We start from the raw sequence: 16,915 nt of genomic DNA on the forward strand, positions 1-16,915 counted from the left end.
TGGAAGTATGGGGGGGCACGATAATGATGATGTCAATTCATCTATACATATATACATTAGATCAGTCGACTCCACGTTTGACTCTGGAGGGGGGGGGGCAATGCCCCCCACGCCCCCCCCCCGTATCTCCGCCCATGGCAGGGCCGTCTTAAGAGCATCATGGGTCCCCAGCCTAAGTGGTTTTTTCGAGGCCCTACCTTGTAAATTCTAGAAACTTTCAACCGGATCTCATTTTTTGGAGGCCCTTCTTCTCCTAAGGCTCCCGGGTGGGCCCACGCGTCAAGACGGCACTAAGCAAGCGGGTTATAGCACAAGGTGATGAATTTGAGGCAAGAGTAGAAAAGAAAATTACACGAATGGGAGAAGAGCGGCAAAATTCGTGTACCTCACAGGCGGAAAAACGATAAATACGCCTCTGCCTGCACCAACCCAGAGATGCGGCTTTTTTCAAAACTATTACTATACCGTGCAGCAGAGGTCTTCGACCTTTTGACTTTTTTCTAGACACGAGCACTGCCTGTACTCGATCATCATCAAAAGAAAAGCACCCCTTTTGGCAAATCTGGCATACGAATGCATGAAATCAAGATTGATTTCAATCTTGGAATGCAATTTGTAAAATATTTTTAATTGGAACATTGACCCAGTGCTCGTAAGCACGAGATCGGAAACGAGCATCTAGCATTCGGGATGCTTCAAGGAGCAAACAAAGTTTACTTGATTTTATTGCTTCCACCAAAAATGTTAACACAGGTAATTTTCATAACTTAATAACGATGAGTTGACGAATTGACATTATTTCCAGCGATATATATTTGTGTTTTCCACTGAGCTCAGTGGTATTTTTTCTGAATATTACGACACGTATTGGCAACACTTGAATTTTCAAAAGTGAGTTGAAGGATTTTGAAATATTCATAATAGTTAGGCAATATTTCTCAACATATATAAACCATTATTATGCTTATTTACATTTTCTTTTTCAGAAGCCTGCTGCTTTTCACACGCAGGTAGATGTGAACAAGTTAATTCATTTAATAGGTTTTATTCATTACCTTATGCGCTGAGAGCAACGTTGTTTTTTCAATTAAATCTTGAACATGCCGAAAATCTTTTTTTCACATTTCATATTTTACAGAGCAAATACACATTCAAAGCACAAAGTGAAACTATAAGCAGATATGTGAAAGTGTTTTGGTAGCAGTCTTTTTTCCTTCATTTGAGGGCAGGTGGGGATCTATGGGGGGTTGATCGGGTTGATAACCTCCTTGTCTAGATCCACCTATAGCCTTTAGAATATAGCCTTATACAGTCGCCTTAGATCCGTCCATGTTTGAGGGAAAAGGTGGGGCAGGGCAACACCACCTATAGAAGGCCTCCACACTAAGCTCGTGACGCCACTAAAAAAAGCGATCACACCTATGGCCATTTGAAATAGCATTATCCTTATCCAGTCGCCTTAATCCAACACCACCTATAAAACCAGTCTTCCTAACGAAGCTCGTGACGTCGCTGAAGAAGGCCATTTCACATACTGACATTGGATACAGCAGCAGACAGACGCAACAGATATCTTTACGTTTTTTGCAACATATCCAATAGCAATAGGAGAAATGGCCTTCTTCATTGACGTCGCAAGCTTCGTGCGGAGGCCTTGTTCTATAGGTGATGTTGCTTAATCTCACCTATAACCATTGGATGTAGCACGCCGATTGCATGCGCCATCTTTACCCTTTTTTGTAGTATATCCAATGACTATGTGTGAGATGATCTTCTTCAGTGACGTTATGAGCTTCGTGTGGAGGCCTTCTTCTATAGGTAGAGTTGGGCAGGGCCGCAAATATGATTTTTGCCGCCCAGCGCAAAAAAAAAAATTTCCGCCTCCTCAATATCTTCTTGCTCTAGAAGGTGTTGGCTATACTATACAACAACAATCCTTATCAAGTTACTTTACCCTATTGCAGTGAATTAAAAGAAAAACATGACAAATGTGAAAGAATATTCTTATTTGTAGTCGTAACTATCGTAATGTAATTTTTGAGTTGGGAAGATAATTTTAATAGTTGATTTGACGAATAAAAGCGAAGTTGGCTTTGAAAATACGTGAAAAACCAGGACATTTTTGCAAAAAAAGACAGGACAGCCAAAAAACAGAAAAAACCGGGACAGTCCCACAAATACGGGACGTATGGTCCTATCAGCTTGATGAAAGATGTTCACCAACTTACATATTATATGGATCAAACAATGATGAATTTAGCTCAAGAAAGCGGAAAAAATAGATATTTTCATTAGTACTGCCATTTCATGTAATGCTAGGGACAAAACAGGATGTATGGTTTTTTTTGATTGAATCCGAACAGATTTCAGATCAAGTTAGTCCTTTATTTCGGGGTGGTGGCAATGTATTTATTTAAATACACACTCGAGTTAAGGCGGGCGTGGTGTGGTGAGTGGCAAGTTATTTTTCCAGATTTTTGTGTTTACTATTAAGATGAATTATATGATTTAACCTTTCTGTTGTTGGCATTAACCAAATTTTCTTTTAAATTTTGTAAAATCTTTTAATAGCTTGTCCTTTTTACTATAGAATCACCAAGCGGCAAGCTGTCAAGGTTGTTGTCACACCTCCTGGAATAGATCAGTTTTGCATGCCCAATTTCCTAATTAACACGTTTAAAAATATTATTTAAAAAAAATTAAAGATGTCTTCGGATGTTCCAGAAATCCGCGTTAGAACTGCATTCAATGGGGAAATCATGATTACGTATATAGAACCAGGACTGTCATTAGAAAGTTTGTGCAAGGAAATGAGGGACATATGTAAGTTTGAAAACGATCAGCCATTCACAATGAAATGGATTGATGAAGAAGGCGATCCGTGTGTGATATCATCGCAAGCTGAACTAGATGAGGCGATTCGGTTGTATGAAGTGAACAAAGATTCTGAGTTAACTATTCACGTTTTTCCTAGCGTGCCAGTGTTTCCTGGAATGCCGTGCCCAGGTGAGGATAAAAGTATATACCGTAGAGGTGCTAGAAGATGGAGAAAACTGTATAGAGTAAATGGACACATATTCCAAGCGAAACGTTTTAATAGGCGAGCTTTTTGTGCTTTTTGTGCCGATAGAATATGGGGAATAGGACGATCAGGCTTCAAATGTGTTAATTGTAAGCTTATGATCCATAAGAAGTGTCACAAGCTTATAAGATTGGCTTGCTCAGGTGTTCTTGATCAGTCACTTCAAGGATTTTCCGATTCTTTCCCTAATACGCCCATTACTGCACGATCCGATACTTCAGTAACTACAAATGGTGAAGCAACGGATGCTCCTCATCTCTCAAGGTCTGGAACACCAGCTGCAAAAAAGAAGCAGCAGTCTATTATGAAAGAATGGACTGAAATGATTCTTCAGAATGATGTTGTATCAGTACAAGATGTTGATCAAGCATCAAAAGATGTTGATTCATCGTATCCTCGTCAATATACACTAGATGACTTTGAGCTTTTACGAGTTATTGGGCGGGGATCATATGCTAAGGTATTCATGGTTGAGCTGAAAACCACTAAACGTATATATGCGATGAAAGTTATTAAGAAATCATTGGTTCAAGATGATGATGATATTGACTGGGTCCAAACTGAAAAACATGTCTTTGAAACTGCATCTAATTATCCATTCCTTGTAGGATTGCATTCTTGTTTTCAAACTCCAAGTCGTCTGTTCTTTGTGATTGAATTCATCTCTGGTGGTGACTTAATGTTCCACATGCAGCGTCAGAGGCGTCTTCCAGAAGAACATGCTAGATTTTATGCAGCTGAGATATCTCTCGCATTAAATTTTTTGCATGAGCGTGGAATTATATATAGGGATCTGAAGTTAGACAATGTTTTGTTAGATCATGAAGGCCACATAAAATTAACAGATTATGGGATGTGCAAAGAAGGAATACAGGGAGGTGATACAACAAGTACATTCTGTGGAACTCCCAATTACATAGCACCTGAAATTCTGCGCGGCGAAGAGTACTCTTTTTCTGTCGATTGGTGGGCGCTTGGTGTGTTATTGTATGAAATGTTGGCTGGTCGCTCTCCATTTGATATAGTGGATGCTGCAGAAAATCCAGACCAGAATACTGAAGATTTTCTTTTCCAAGTCATCTTGGAGAAAACCATACGTATACCTCGTTCAATTTCAGTTAAAGCTCAATCTGTACTTAGAGGCTTTCTTTTCAAGAATCCAGCAGAGCGTTTAGGATGTCATCCTGAAACAGGCTTCACTGACATTACTTCACATTCCTTTTTTAAGTCCATTGATTGGCAGCTTTTGGAAAGCAAACAAATGTCACCACCGTATAAACCAAAACTGGAGACTGATCGTGATCTGGAGCATTTTGATTGTCAGTTCACTAGTGAACCTGTGCAACTAACTCCTGATGATGAGAAAGTAATAGAAAAAATTGACCAATCTGAGTTTGATGGATTTGAATACATAAATCCATTGCTGATGTCTTTAGAAGATTGTGTATGAAGTCTGGTTTCAAAATTCTGTGTATTTTATTTTAAGTTCTATCATTTTTCTTATTGAATGTTATAACATTATATATAATGTTGATGGCTGTGGTTTTGTTCATTTTTCTAAAACTAGGTGCAAGAATATATTATAAAATGCTTTATTTCATTGATATCATCTGTGCATGTTATGCAGCTGTATGTGTACAATCAATTTGCTAAGCTTTCATTTGTTTAGTCTTTCAGGGTGAAAGACAGTGTTGCAATAACATATTCAGTTTTTTTTTCCACTGTTAATTAGTAGTTAACTGGTTTATATGTATGTATTTCAATTTCTTATATTTAGCAATTTTCTTTTATATATATATATATATATATATATATATAGAAGTAATATATATATATATATTTTAGTCTTAGAAAATGAGTATGTAATTGTGATTCTTCAGGTTATTTTCTACTTTCAGCTGATTGTTGCTGTACCAAATTATTCACGTTCAGCATTAAGTTTTTCCCTCATCAAAGTATGTCTTTGATTTACTTCAATAATAAATGATATTCAGATACATAAAAACACATGCACATATGAAGAAGGTGAGGTTGAAGGGAAAAAATAAATATTTAAATTGAAAGACAAATATCAATAAATTTAACTATTTTTTTTTAATCCTATGTGATATGTCTGTAAACCTGTTTCATATAATGTTTTAATAAGATATGTTCATCTTTGAATAGTCGTTTTTAAATTGATATTTAAAGAAAATAATTGATAGGAATCTGTAAGGGAGACTGATCTGAGAAAGTTTGATTTTTATCATTAAGATCTTACTACTCAGGTGGAAAAATATTATCACCTTTATACAGTTATTTAAGAATTTGAAAGATTAATTTATGCTGGTATATTTTAACTTCCATTCAAGATTAAAAAAAATTCAGTTATAATGTATTTGTCTTTAAAGCCTTTCGCTTATATTCTGTATGTGCATGTAGTTTAAATCCGTGTTGATCATTAATTTTTTTGTTCACCAGGAAAGCTGTGGTTGAAACATTCAGAACAGTATGAAATAAGGTTGGTTTGATAATAAAGCTGATGCTTCTGTTCTAGGTATTTGTTGATAAATAGGTCCTATATTTAATTAATGCATGTAGTTTATACACTGTTTAACAACAAGTGCCAAAATCCTTATAAGGAATGACACTTTTCAATTATAGTTTTTCATGATTGAATTTTCAAGGAGTCTTGTAAGAAATTATTTCACCTGTGTATACTGAAAATTTTCTGGTTTTTCTATACATATTTTGCGATGCTATGCGATGGGGAAAAGGTAGAAAATATTATTATATTACCATATAGGGGTCTAAAGCTTAAAAATTCGGTGGATTAATTCATACGACATAAAAGTTTCTTGTTTTCGTCTTATAGAATTTTTTCTGTTGGGCAGAGTAGTATATTTTACTCAGACGGAAAGGGTCTCAAGTTGTCGTTTATAAAAAAATTATGAAAAAGTTTAGGTACATTTATCTTGCCATGTCAAAAAAAAATGAGCAGCAGTGTGTAATTATTAAAGCGACAAAAAATGATTAAAAATGACAACAGTCGCACTACTCATCACTTGTGTTCTTTTGGCGATATCTATAAAAAAACCTGTATATAATAATTACAAAATTTGTAGATTACAAAAATTTTTTTTTGCCTTTTTTGGGCTTTTAGTATTTTATTTATGTATGGTAAAATACACTGGTACATTTATCGGTAATTCTTGATACAAATACAAGGTTAACTCGAACACAGGGCCCAATTTTGACTTGGGGGGGGGGGGAGTCCTAGGCACGGCAAAGCAGACACTAGACAGCCTCAACTTAAAAAAAGTCTGGTTTTTTTAATTAATATATTTTGAATCCTTAAATCAGTGAAGCCCATGCAAAAAACAGGTTGAGCTTAGCTTGAACAGTCCTTAAAGATTCTAGTGGTTTTGTTTTTTTAGTCAGTAAATGAACACCTCACCATAACTTTCGTTGCTAGAGCTGTTTCATTTTGGTACATAAGGCTTTTATGGCCACTTTTGAACATATAGCAATGCTGTTATCAAACTTTCTCTGAAAGGAGCCATAAAAATCACCTTTTCCTTTCAAACTTTTCCATGGCGATAAGTTAACCAAAATTAGCAACAAGTAAAAGAGGGCTTAATAACATTTTTATCCATGAAAGCTAGACGGGACCGAAGAAAAATGACAACTTAACTGGAGTAACAACTTAAGGTTTTACTGTATTAATTTTTGTAATATTATATCTCTGGGATTTTTTTCCTGCATATTCAAATCAGTAGAATGAGTGGCAATTTTGACAAAACTTTTTGAAGATGTCGCCTTGGGACCCTTACCTAGTCAAAGCATTTGGAATTATTTTGGCAAAAATTTTAACACGCTGCTGGTGAATATAAACATGCATAAAAAAAATTAAATTTTATAAATTTTATTTATTTCAGTATTTCATTGTTAAAAAATATATTGTGTGTGTGCAAGGTTTCTTTTCATGTGTATTGTCACTTTTGGTTACCCTGATGTTTCAGTTTTGCATATCTTTATTTCAATAATTCTGTTGATTCGTCTTCATCTTATGTGATTAATCATTTAAATTAACTGAATTCATCTTCAGGCATTTATATGGATATAGGTGATACTGTTAAAAACACTTTGTAACACAAGCTGTCTGTAGTTGCAATTTCTTGCTTTAAACCCTTCACATGCAGGCCTTTGGCAACAAATTTGGATGATCTGTATTTGAAGTATCGGAAAAAATATAAAACTGCTTTCCTTGTTAGAAATAGAAGGGGGGAAAATGAGTGGCAGTAGATTTCTCTTTCGTGATTAACCACATGCTTCACCCTCCCCTATGTATTCTTTCTCTCTCTCATGTCGACAGAACTAATGTATATGTGTGTGTATGAGTTGACATCATCATCGTGTCCCACCCCAGACTTTCAAGTCTATCTCCACCTGTGCTCACGCATGTGTGTATAGTAGAAACATACATACTTACACAACAACATATTTCTGTTCATTGGGTTACAATGAAGCTCCGCGATGATGAGAAAAGAGGTAAAGAAAACGGAGCTGGAAAAATGTTTCTTCCATTTGCATTGGACGATTCTTGTCCCTGATCGTTAAGGGGTTTAAAATGTATTCCCCCTCAATAATTATAAGAAATTGATGCTTTTCTTTTACATCACCTTGAATGTTTATTTTTTAATTGGTGCTCTAAAACTGATTTTTATGGGACGTTTGATGTGCTTGTGCAAGACCGGCTATGTATAAATTATGATTTTGATGTATTAAGTTATATTAAGAAATCATAAGATAAATTTTCCCCAATTTCTTCACAATAACAACTTGTAATAAAAGTAACTTTACTGTTCAGGTATAACAAATTTCACATGCCAATGCATTTATGATTTTCATACATCTATATGGTTAACTTTTCATCAAAATGCTAACCATTCATCATAACATTTTAGTCACACCTCCAAATAACAAACTCAATTGAGGTTTACATGCAGATTAGTTCAATTCTTGCTCATTTAAAAAAAATAATTTTTTTAGTGATTAGTAAAAATCCTTAGAACCACATCTTTATTGTAGTAAAATTTATTAACAGCAGTAATGAAATGGTCTATGTAAGATATTCTGATTTATTAAAATTTGTGAACATTGTATTCCCATTGAATGTGCTATATAGTAGATGTTAACTATAGCAAACAGAATTCAAAAAATAATTTCCAACATTGGTAAAATTCTGAATCAAACATAGCTTTTAGTAAAAGAACACATTATTAACCACTTCACTTATAAGCTATTGGCAAGAAATTCAGATTAGCTCTGTTTGATGAATTGGCGATAAATATGATAACCTTGTTCTAACCTAACTGTACATTAAAAAGAGAAAGGGAAAAAGGAGAAATGGAAGAAAAACAAGTGAATGGTATAAGAGTAATCCAGTATAATAGATACGTTGATAAGTGAGTACGTACAAAGTAGATTTCTCTTTTCACCCTTACCCTATATATTATCTTTCACTCATATATATAGTAGAATGTTCACTAATAAGAGTATAGAAAAAATAGAGGTAAAAAGAAACTTTTTCACAGGGTTAAGTCTCTTTCAAAGCTTGGCGATGATGAGGGGAGAGGAAAGAAAACAGAACTTGGCTTGAATTTATTTCCCTGGCGTATTATTTCCCTGGATGCAATATTACATCCTTGATGGCAAAGTGGTTAAAAAAAGTCCTATGGTATAATTATGTCTTTTAGAGTGATTAAAGACTGAGGCTTTTTTGTTTATATAAAAATGAGAAAAATTCCTTCACACCATGTTTTTTTTTTTTTTGAGAAATTTAATATAACTAAATCAATTTAAAATTCATTAAAAAGCATTCTCAGAAACTTGCATAACTTTAATTTCTTTTTTTTTTCTATTCAATAATTTTATATACAAGTTTTTGAAAATATGAATAAGCTTTTATTGCATTATGTATTACAAGGACATAAGCACCTACATTCTTTATCTACAACTTGCACAATTTCGTTACCTTGCCAACTACTATCTGAAGCTTCCATCTTCTCAAAGTTTGCAATTTTGTTTATAATGTTAAATATACAGAAATGTGATGCACACACACAAAAAGTGAAATTTTATGAATGCTTTGTATGAACTGCATAAGCTCTATATTATTGTCAAGTTTTTTTTTTTGTTATATGAAAGTTTGAGCGGAATTGTAATTCTGTGGTTTATAAAAAAATTATATATTTGCAAGATAGTTTGATGATAAGCAGGGGACTTTTTTTTATTGTGTTCAGAATTGTAGGAATTCTGATTTATATTCTATTTGAGATCTGTGCATAGATCAGTCCTCAAAATTAAAATGTTTGTATTTGAAGTTTAAAATATCTTTATAAGGAAAATTTTTTATGAGAAAATTTTATACCTTGTGCCAAAAATATTATTTTTGGAGTAGTATATACTCACAGAAAATAACATGTTTTTGAAACAAATGAGTGGTTTTTTTTTCATAGAAATAGTTGATGGGGTTCATATTGATGAAATCCCAGGAGCCAATGTGTGGACAGAGAAAAAAGGCACACTTTCTGCTAAAAATATTATTAAAAAAATTTGCATTTGCCTTAAAAATGTGTTAATTATTTTCTGTGAATTAAAACTGGACAAAGTTTCTATTTTTTGGATAATAGTATATATACTCATTTAAATCTCAGTATAATGCTTCTAATTTCTTGATAATTGCATAATGGTTTATTTCTAGCATTTTGGTATATAATATTTGATAAGAGAATACAGAGTATAAAGTACACTTAGGCCGGTATTACTCTATAAAAGTTTTATAAAAATTATTTTGTAAAAATTGGCAAATGCAACTAATAAGCTGATGAGTTGCATTTGCTCGAATGTAACTGATCAAAGTTTATGGGTTGCATTTTTCAAGTTTTATGATAGAACTTTCATAAAACTTTTATGGTGTAATGCCAGCCTTATAAACATGTTCCAGCTTTCCAATTAATTATTAAACATTGTGTTTTTACTTGATAAAAGTAAACTTTATATATCATACCTTTTTTAAGCAATTAAACTTTATCTGTATGGCTCAACACTTCTAAATATTTACATCTTTTGAAAAGAAACATTTCAAAACGGAAGTTCTTTTCTTTTTTACCTTATACAATATTTTCAAAATCAAAAATTAAGGTTAGTATAATCAGTTTTGTCTGTCAACTATACATTTTTGCAAAATGTTTAAAAATTTTGCAATACAAAAAACAATAAAATTATAGCTATTTATAAATAGCAATTAGACTTCAGAAAGCTTTAAATTTATGTTTTAAAGTCGTTTCCTCTCAACTATTTATGCAGTTTTCCCCACTGCTGCTTTACTCAGCATTACCTAATGCTCGTCACATTTTCTCCTATGCATTTGGTACACTTTGCTTATGCTTTTAGTTACCACTCTTCACATCAAGAGTTTATCTAAAGTTAATGTAAAGGAAAATAATACCCATCTTTTAAACATTATGCATCAGCTATATATATATGTTATGATTTCTAACTTGCTAGAAATTCTTCTGTTGCTTAAAGGCTAATATTTTTCAATTTTTTTTTTTTCATACCTGTCATGTTGTTTGAATGGACATAGTGTATCAGATTCTGACTGATCTACACAATAGAAAAAGGGATTCGACATAGTATTAACACATTTGCAACTTCCCTCTGAATTCACTACCTGTCTTAATCAACATGCACTATTAAAAAGGGGGGGGGCCCTATTCCTTTTTTTGTGATAAGGTATGCTCACAATTTTGCAGAGCTACCATTTATAGACAAAAGGCAAGATCTTTTATTACTGTTAGACAGGTTCTTACAATCTTATTACTGTGAACAAAACAGAAAAGAAACAAAAAAATAGAGATGTAAAAAAATTTTTCTCCTATTTGATATTTTTCCTTTTAAAGGGTGAAAGATTAATAACTATATAACTTCTCTATGGCTAAGACATTAAGAAAGTGGGACACTTGCCACTCAGGCTGATAAGCAAGCTCAAATCTCATTGTCAGAAAGCCTTTAATCACCTGGGTATAATTAAAACCTTATATAATAGTTAGGTAATGATTTCTGGCTGGGTCTATTGTAAACCACATTGGCTTGTCATGTGTCATTGACGTAAAACCAAAGTAACTACAACTTTGTATCTAGCAAGAGTTTATCATTGTCTCTAACATTAAAAAGTTATGAAGAATTAAAATAAGTTCAATAAATTTGATTGTGTTACCATGTTTGTAAAATAAATACATATCTTGTATGTATCATCTTATGATCTAGTGATTTCTAAACTGTTTACCGCACCCCCTGAAGAATGAAAGAATTTCAAACATCTCGTGGTATATTTGCTCTGCACTAGCAGCATCTCAAAGATCTGCAACAGAGCAGTTTAAAATCTGTCCCAATTACACTTTCTATGTAATTTTATGGCCAAAATATCTTGGTATCCTTTGGTTTCTTTTGAAGAAAGTTCGTGTGGGACACATGCACCATTTCAGCATCACTGGTCTAATCTAAATTACTATTTTTGAAATACTCAGATGTCTATGTTTAATTATATTGTTTGTTACATACCTAATTGATTCCTTTGAGGATTTCACGTGTCTTATTTATTTAGTTTTTCTAATATTTAAAAGCTTCAAATTTGTTTTTCATTTAATTCATCAGAAAACTTAAATATAGTTTAATAGCTTGTTCTGATGTTTCGAATTCATTGCCGTCATTTCTAGCTTGATTTTCTGAAATCCTAAAAAAGAGCTAGTGTAAAAATTCATGGTCATGATTTAATGTTAAATTTTATTTTCTTAGTTGACTGTTCAAACTGAATGCTCGTGTGTGTATATATAAAGTATATTACATACTGTAACACACCAAAAAAAATTATCTTCTAAATTTTGTGTAATTCTCTTTGGAGTTACTATTTATTCATTTCATCTTGAACAAAACATGATTTTGCATGAAACATTCATACATTTTAATGAGAAAAGTATTTGCTCAATTTGTAAAATTTTCTATTTCATACATTTGGAATTATTTTGTATACAGGGAATTATTATTTACTAGCTTTATTATGTCAGTTATTTATCTAATTGTTATTGACTATAAATGATTATAAATTCAAAGAAAACTAACAAATTGATTCATAGTCGAATAAGAAATATATAAATATGTATTTATAAAGTTTCTTGGTATATTTTGTCTGAAACAAATATTCCACCAATGCTTTTATTAGTTTGAGCAGTTAATTTTGTATTTTTTTCTTTCAAGATGTATGTGTATATTTTTTTACATTTCACTTTGAATTTGGATATTTTTAATTTGTTAAAATGGTTGATATAATTTGCATTGATCAACACATTATGTCTATTGTGTTTTCTATGTAACTTTTTGTTTCAGATTTTCTGAAAAACTTTCATTATTTATTTATTTTTCTACATGTTATTTTGTCAAATTTTTTTATCATTTTCTTGCTGAAATTCATTTTTTGCCCCGAGCATTTTGCTGTAAATTTAATTCATTCACCCATTATTATACTGTGATGATTTCATATTAAGAGTCATGTCAGATCTTCGAAATTTTACTTACCCGCATTTATCATTGAATTAATTTTTTATTCCAGTAACCATTTTTTATTTTGTACAAATCCACTAAATGTAAGAGAGATTAATATTTTCAAGTGCATAATTTACAGGGCCTTGACTAGGATTTTCACCGCCCACACAACTTTAAAATTTTATAATTTTATAACAGTTATTTGTTCCCACCTAAAATTGCTGCCCAAGGCAGTTGCTCCCCCCCCCCCAGTTCAGGCCCTACATATCGCTCCCTACGTTTAGACAAAAGTCCAAAAATAGTGTTTTCAAGATAATTATCCTAGCATCATTTCCAATTAATGCTCAAAAGTCTGGTAAAGCTTGCTAACAAAATTCAAATTGAATTTTTATTGCTAGGTAACAGAGGTGTCTATATTTCACCAAGTCCTGTAGGCACTTTTATTGTCAAGCAGAAATCACTAAGTCCACCAAAAACCTTCTGCTTCAATTAACTAGAATTTCCAATTATTGGAATTATTGGTGGCGTTGTATTTGTATTTGTTATGAACCACAAAGCAGTTATCTTCTATAGGAGTTGGAAATCTTTAAAGTATTTTTTACTATTTTTCATAATGACTCAAGTTTAAATTGACAAGATCTCAAAACTAGACTTGGTGACTTTTGCTTGAATGCCAACGATTTATTGTCAATGTGCATTGGACTTAGTGCAAAAGGACTTGGTGATTTATATTATTAACTTTTAAGCCAAGCAGAGTTGGCTGTATTCAGTCAGTGAACTATACTTCCAGTAGAAAGCATTAGTTGCAGATCTTGCTCGCAAATTATACGTAAGGTTTATGCATTATCATATTGGTTGTTGGTTTCTTGTATTGATACTAACTTAATATTGTTCAGACATTCTACCAGTTTTATGTTTGTTTTTTGTTCACATTATGAATTGTTGCTGGTGCAGTGTCACTCAATAAAAACTCCATTGGAATGAAATGTTTATTTTTTTTATATCAAGCTTTATTAATCTTATGGAGCAAATGTTATCAATAAGCTTATTGGTGCAATATGCTCAAAAACAGCATGCTTTTATGCTTCTAAAATGTTGACAACTTTGGGGTATAACGGGGCTGTAGATTTGAAAACTTGTTGATTTTGTCAAATTTTTCTAGTTTTTGAAATAGTGCAGATACTCAATATTTCAATGCAGTCTGCAGCCATTACTTTTTGCGTGGAATTCTTTCATTTTTTTTAAATATTTTATTAGCTAATTATATTTACATCATCAGACATCAGTGTTCTAAATGCCGTAACCGTTACACTGGCGATTCCGAGATATCTCGTCAAACTTGATCTGCTTTATTTCGGTCACCGCGAAATATCTCACATTCTTAGCATGCTTTTATTTCCAATGTGGCAGTTATAATGTGGATCAGGAAAATTTTAAAAATTGCTTAAAGGGGGTTAAGTTTATTATTGATTTACATTGTGCACGGTTTCAGTGTGATTTGTATGCTACTAATGCATTTTTATTGAAGTTCAATTTTCACTTTATTTCAAAAACTAGAGCCAACCTGACTAAACCAATGTCAAATTTGGATTCAGTGCCCCAGAATCACCCTAAAATCAGTGAAATATTCTTGGGCAGTAAAATCAGTGTTGAGCCATGTTATTACTGATTCATAATAAGTTATAGAATCAAGATTATATACATTTTGGCATACAAAAGTCACCAAGTCCACAAATAAATGTTTTTGACGGACCACTGCTGTCGATTAGAACTTCCAATTATTTAATGGCAAACCAGGTATCTAAACATGTATAAACCTACTGTAGAAGTTAGAAATCTGTAACAGAATTTTTACTATTTTTCATAATGATGCAAAAGTTTAAATTTCCTGTGACTCAAAACTATATTTTTTAACTTAACGACTTCTGCCTGAACACTGATGATATTATTCTTAAGCTAATTATTCTCTCTAAAAATGTTTGTTTAAATCAAACTATTTGCATGCTTGTGATAATTTTTTAGTGTTATAAAGCAATCTTTTCTGCTATAGGTATCAAAATGATTAGAATTATTGCATTCCTGTGCCTTAAAAACATAGTAATGCTTTAAAATCTGTGATATTTCAGTGCTTTGAAATGTAAATTTTTGATGCTGATTGCTAGTCTTACTCATACATAAGGAAGTAAAAAAAATTGTTTGAATAGGTTTTTTTTCCTGACAATGTAATGATTTTCATCTATTTTTTGAATATAGTGAAACCTCGCTACAATGATATTTTTTCAAGTCTTTTGTTCAGAAATGCCTATAATCTAATATTAAACTGCTACTTCTCTCTCAATATAACAATAATTCTTCCACAAGAATACTTTTTGTGTGCGCTGAGTATTGTTATATCAGGATTTCACTGTATTTAAATAAAACTGTATTTCCACTCTAAATACTTTGTTTAAAATAAGTTATCACTAATGAAATTTTACTGTGTAGTTATGATGACACTTTGTATATTTCATATAACCTGAACAATACAGCATTTATATCATTGTATTTATGTTCACATTATATATTAAAAACTAGAAAATAATTCCATTTTTGATTTATGTATACACATACAACAAAACAAAATTTTTGCGTGTAAAATTTATTGAAATTTAATGTATTGATTGGTTACCCCTGAAATAGTCTTTATAGGCTATATGGAGTTTAAAGCTTTATATATACAGTATATATATATGTACACAAATAAAAATCAAAACTGAATATCTAGTGTATATATAGCTTATTGACTTTTGGAAATATTTAGTATTTCATTATCTCTCTTTCTCAACCTGTGTTCCTTTGAATCATAAAGACTCCCTGTGCACTTTCATTCCTGCTTCATTTCACTCCTGTGGCCCAGGATAAAATAAATCAATGTTTCATACATAAAAAAAAGGGCCTTTGGGTTCTCTGCTATAGAAATTATGTACTAAAAAGGACTCAGCGAGTCAAAGAAGGTTGAGAACCGCTGCTGTACTCTGAATGCAATTGAAAATTCTGTTTTGATTCACAGTCCCTGACTAAACCAAAAACATTCAAATACACTGTGAAATGGTGAATTTACAACATTAATGGTTCTTTCAGAGTGAGAAGCCTAACTCACCAAGAATATATTGTTTTTCAAAGAAAGTTTCAATGTTAAAGAACAGCCTATTTTTTTATATTCAATGACTATATAACATTGTTTTCTTTAACACAAATATAAAGCCATAACAGGCAAAATGCTCAACGAGGTGGCTGAGAAAATGATGCCTATAGCAAATATATGGATGTCATATATTTCTAAAATACAACACCCCCCTCCAATTAAAAATGCCTTTATAAAAACTATATATACATTTTATAATCTCTTGGGTCATGTATATGCACATTGATTTTCTCCCCTCCCATTGTGTTTGTTTTTCCCTTATTTGCTTTATTCTCTCCCCCCCCCCTGTTTTGTATGTTTTGTGTCAATAAATTCTAATTTAAAAAAACATGATAATATGTAATACAATGCATATAAAAAATACTTGCGGTTGTCTTATCGAAGTAGAAATAGCTTCTCGATTTATATCCCAACATGCCTATCGTAACTAATGCATGTCTATAACATGCCTATCGAAGTATTTTAAACATATCAATTTTGTTCACAATCCCTGGATTCAAAATTCCTATGAATTCACAATCCCCGGATGTAAGCTATTCCATTAATTGACAACCCTATTGGAGAAACGCTCCCTGAGAATTAACAAATTGGTGATTCTAGATGCATCCGGAATAGTAATAACTAGGGCTCGGATTTCTATGTCTGCATATTTTTATATTTTTTTGCATATTTTGCTATTTTTTTCATGATAGAGCATATTTTCAAAATTTTAAGGCATATTTCATAATTTTCAATAAAAAGTAAATTTTTTCCTCTGTATTCCAATCCTGCTTCAGGTTGGTTTTTTGCAGTTGCTCTCTAATGAGAGCTTCTAGGCTAGAATTTTTATGCAGTAAATATGAAACGTCATTGCTGATTGGTAAAAAATCCTGAAATTCAGGTTTTTCAACCAATCAGCAGTGACATTAAATTTTTGGAGCATAAAAATACTAGCCCTTCAAAGACACGGGTGTGTGGCTGATAATAGATTAATCATCTGAATCGGTGAGGGTGATGGTAACTCATGGGGAAAATTGGTAAATGGGGGAATTTTTTAGCGTTTGTGGGAAATTTTGAGTTTTATC

At 32.2% G+C, this 16,915-nt stretch overlaps 1 protein-coding gene across 1 annotated transcript; it reads left to right on the top strand.

Moving 5' to 3' along the window:
* The first annotated feature begins 2,423 nt into the window (after window positions 1-2,423).
* On the top strand, window positions 2,424-16,563 carry aPKC (protein kinase C iota type). Its single transcript, XM_089239130.1, has 2 exons — window positions 2,424-2,449; window positions 2,591-16,563. The coding sequence occupies exon 2, from the start codon at window positions 2,706-2,708 to the stop codon at window positions 4,530-4,532; it is 1,827 nt and encodes a 608-aa protein (XP_089095256.1). The 5' UTR covers window positions 2,424-2,449; window positions 2,591-2,705; the 3' UTR covers window positions 4,533-16,563.
* The last annotated feature ends 352 nt before the right edge of the window (window positions 16,564-16,915 follow it).

Source organism: Pholcus phalangioides, unplaced genomic scaffold (genome assembly GCF_987345545.1).
Source record: "Pholcus phalangioides strain wild (caught in Gottingen) unplaced genomic scaffold, Ppha-v1.0 ptg000011l_1, whole genome shotgun sequence".
Classification (NCBI taxonomy): Eukaryota; Metazoa; Arthropoda; class Arachnida; order Araneae; family Pholcidae; genus Pholcus; species Pholcus phalangioides.

Excerpts from the sequence above, each read along its gene's own strand:
- aPKC (XM_089239130.1), top strand. The coding sequence starts at position 2,706 with ATGTCTTCGGATGTTCCAGAAATCCGCGTTAGAACTGCATTCAATGGG.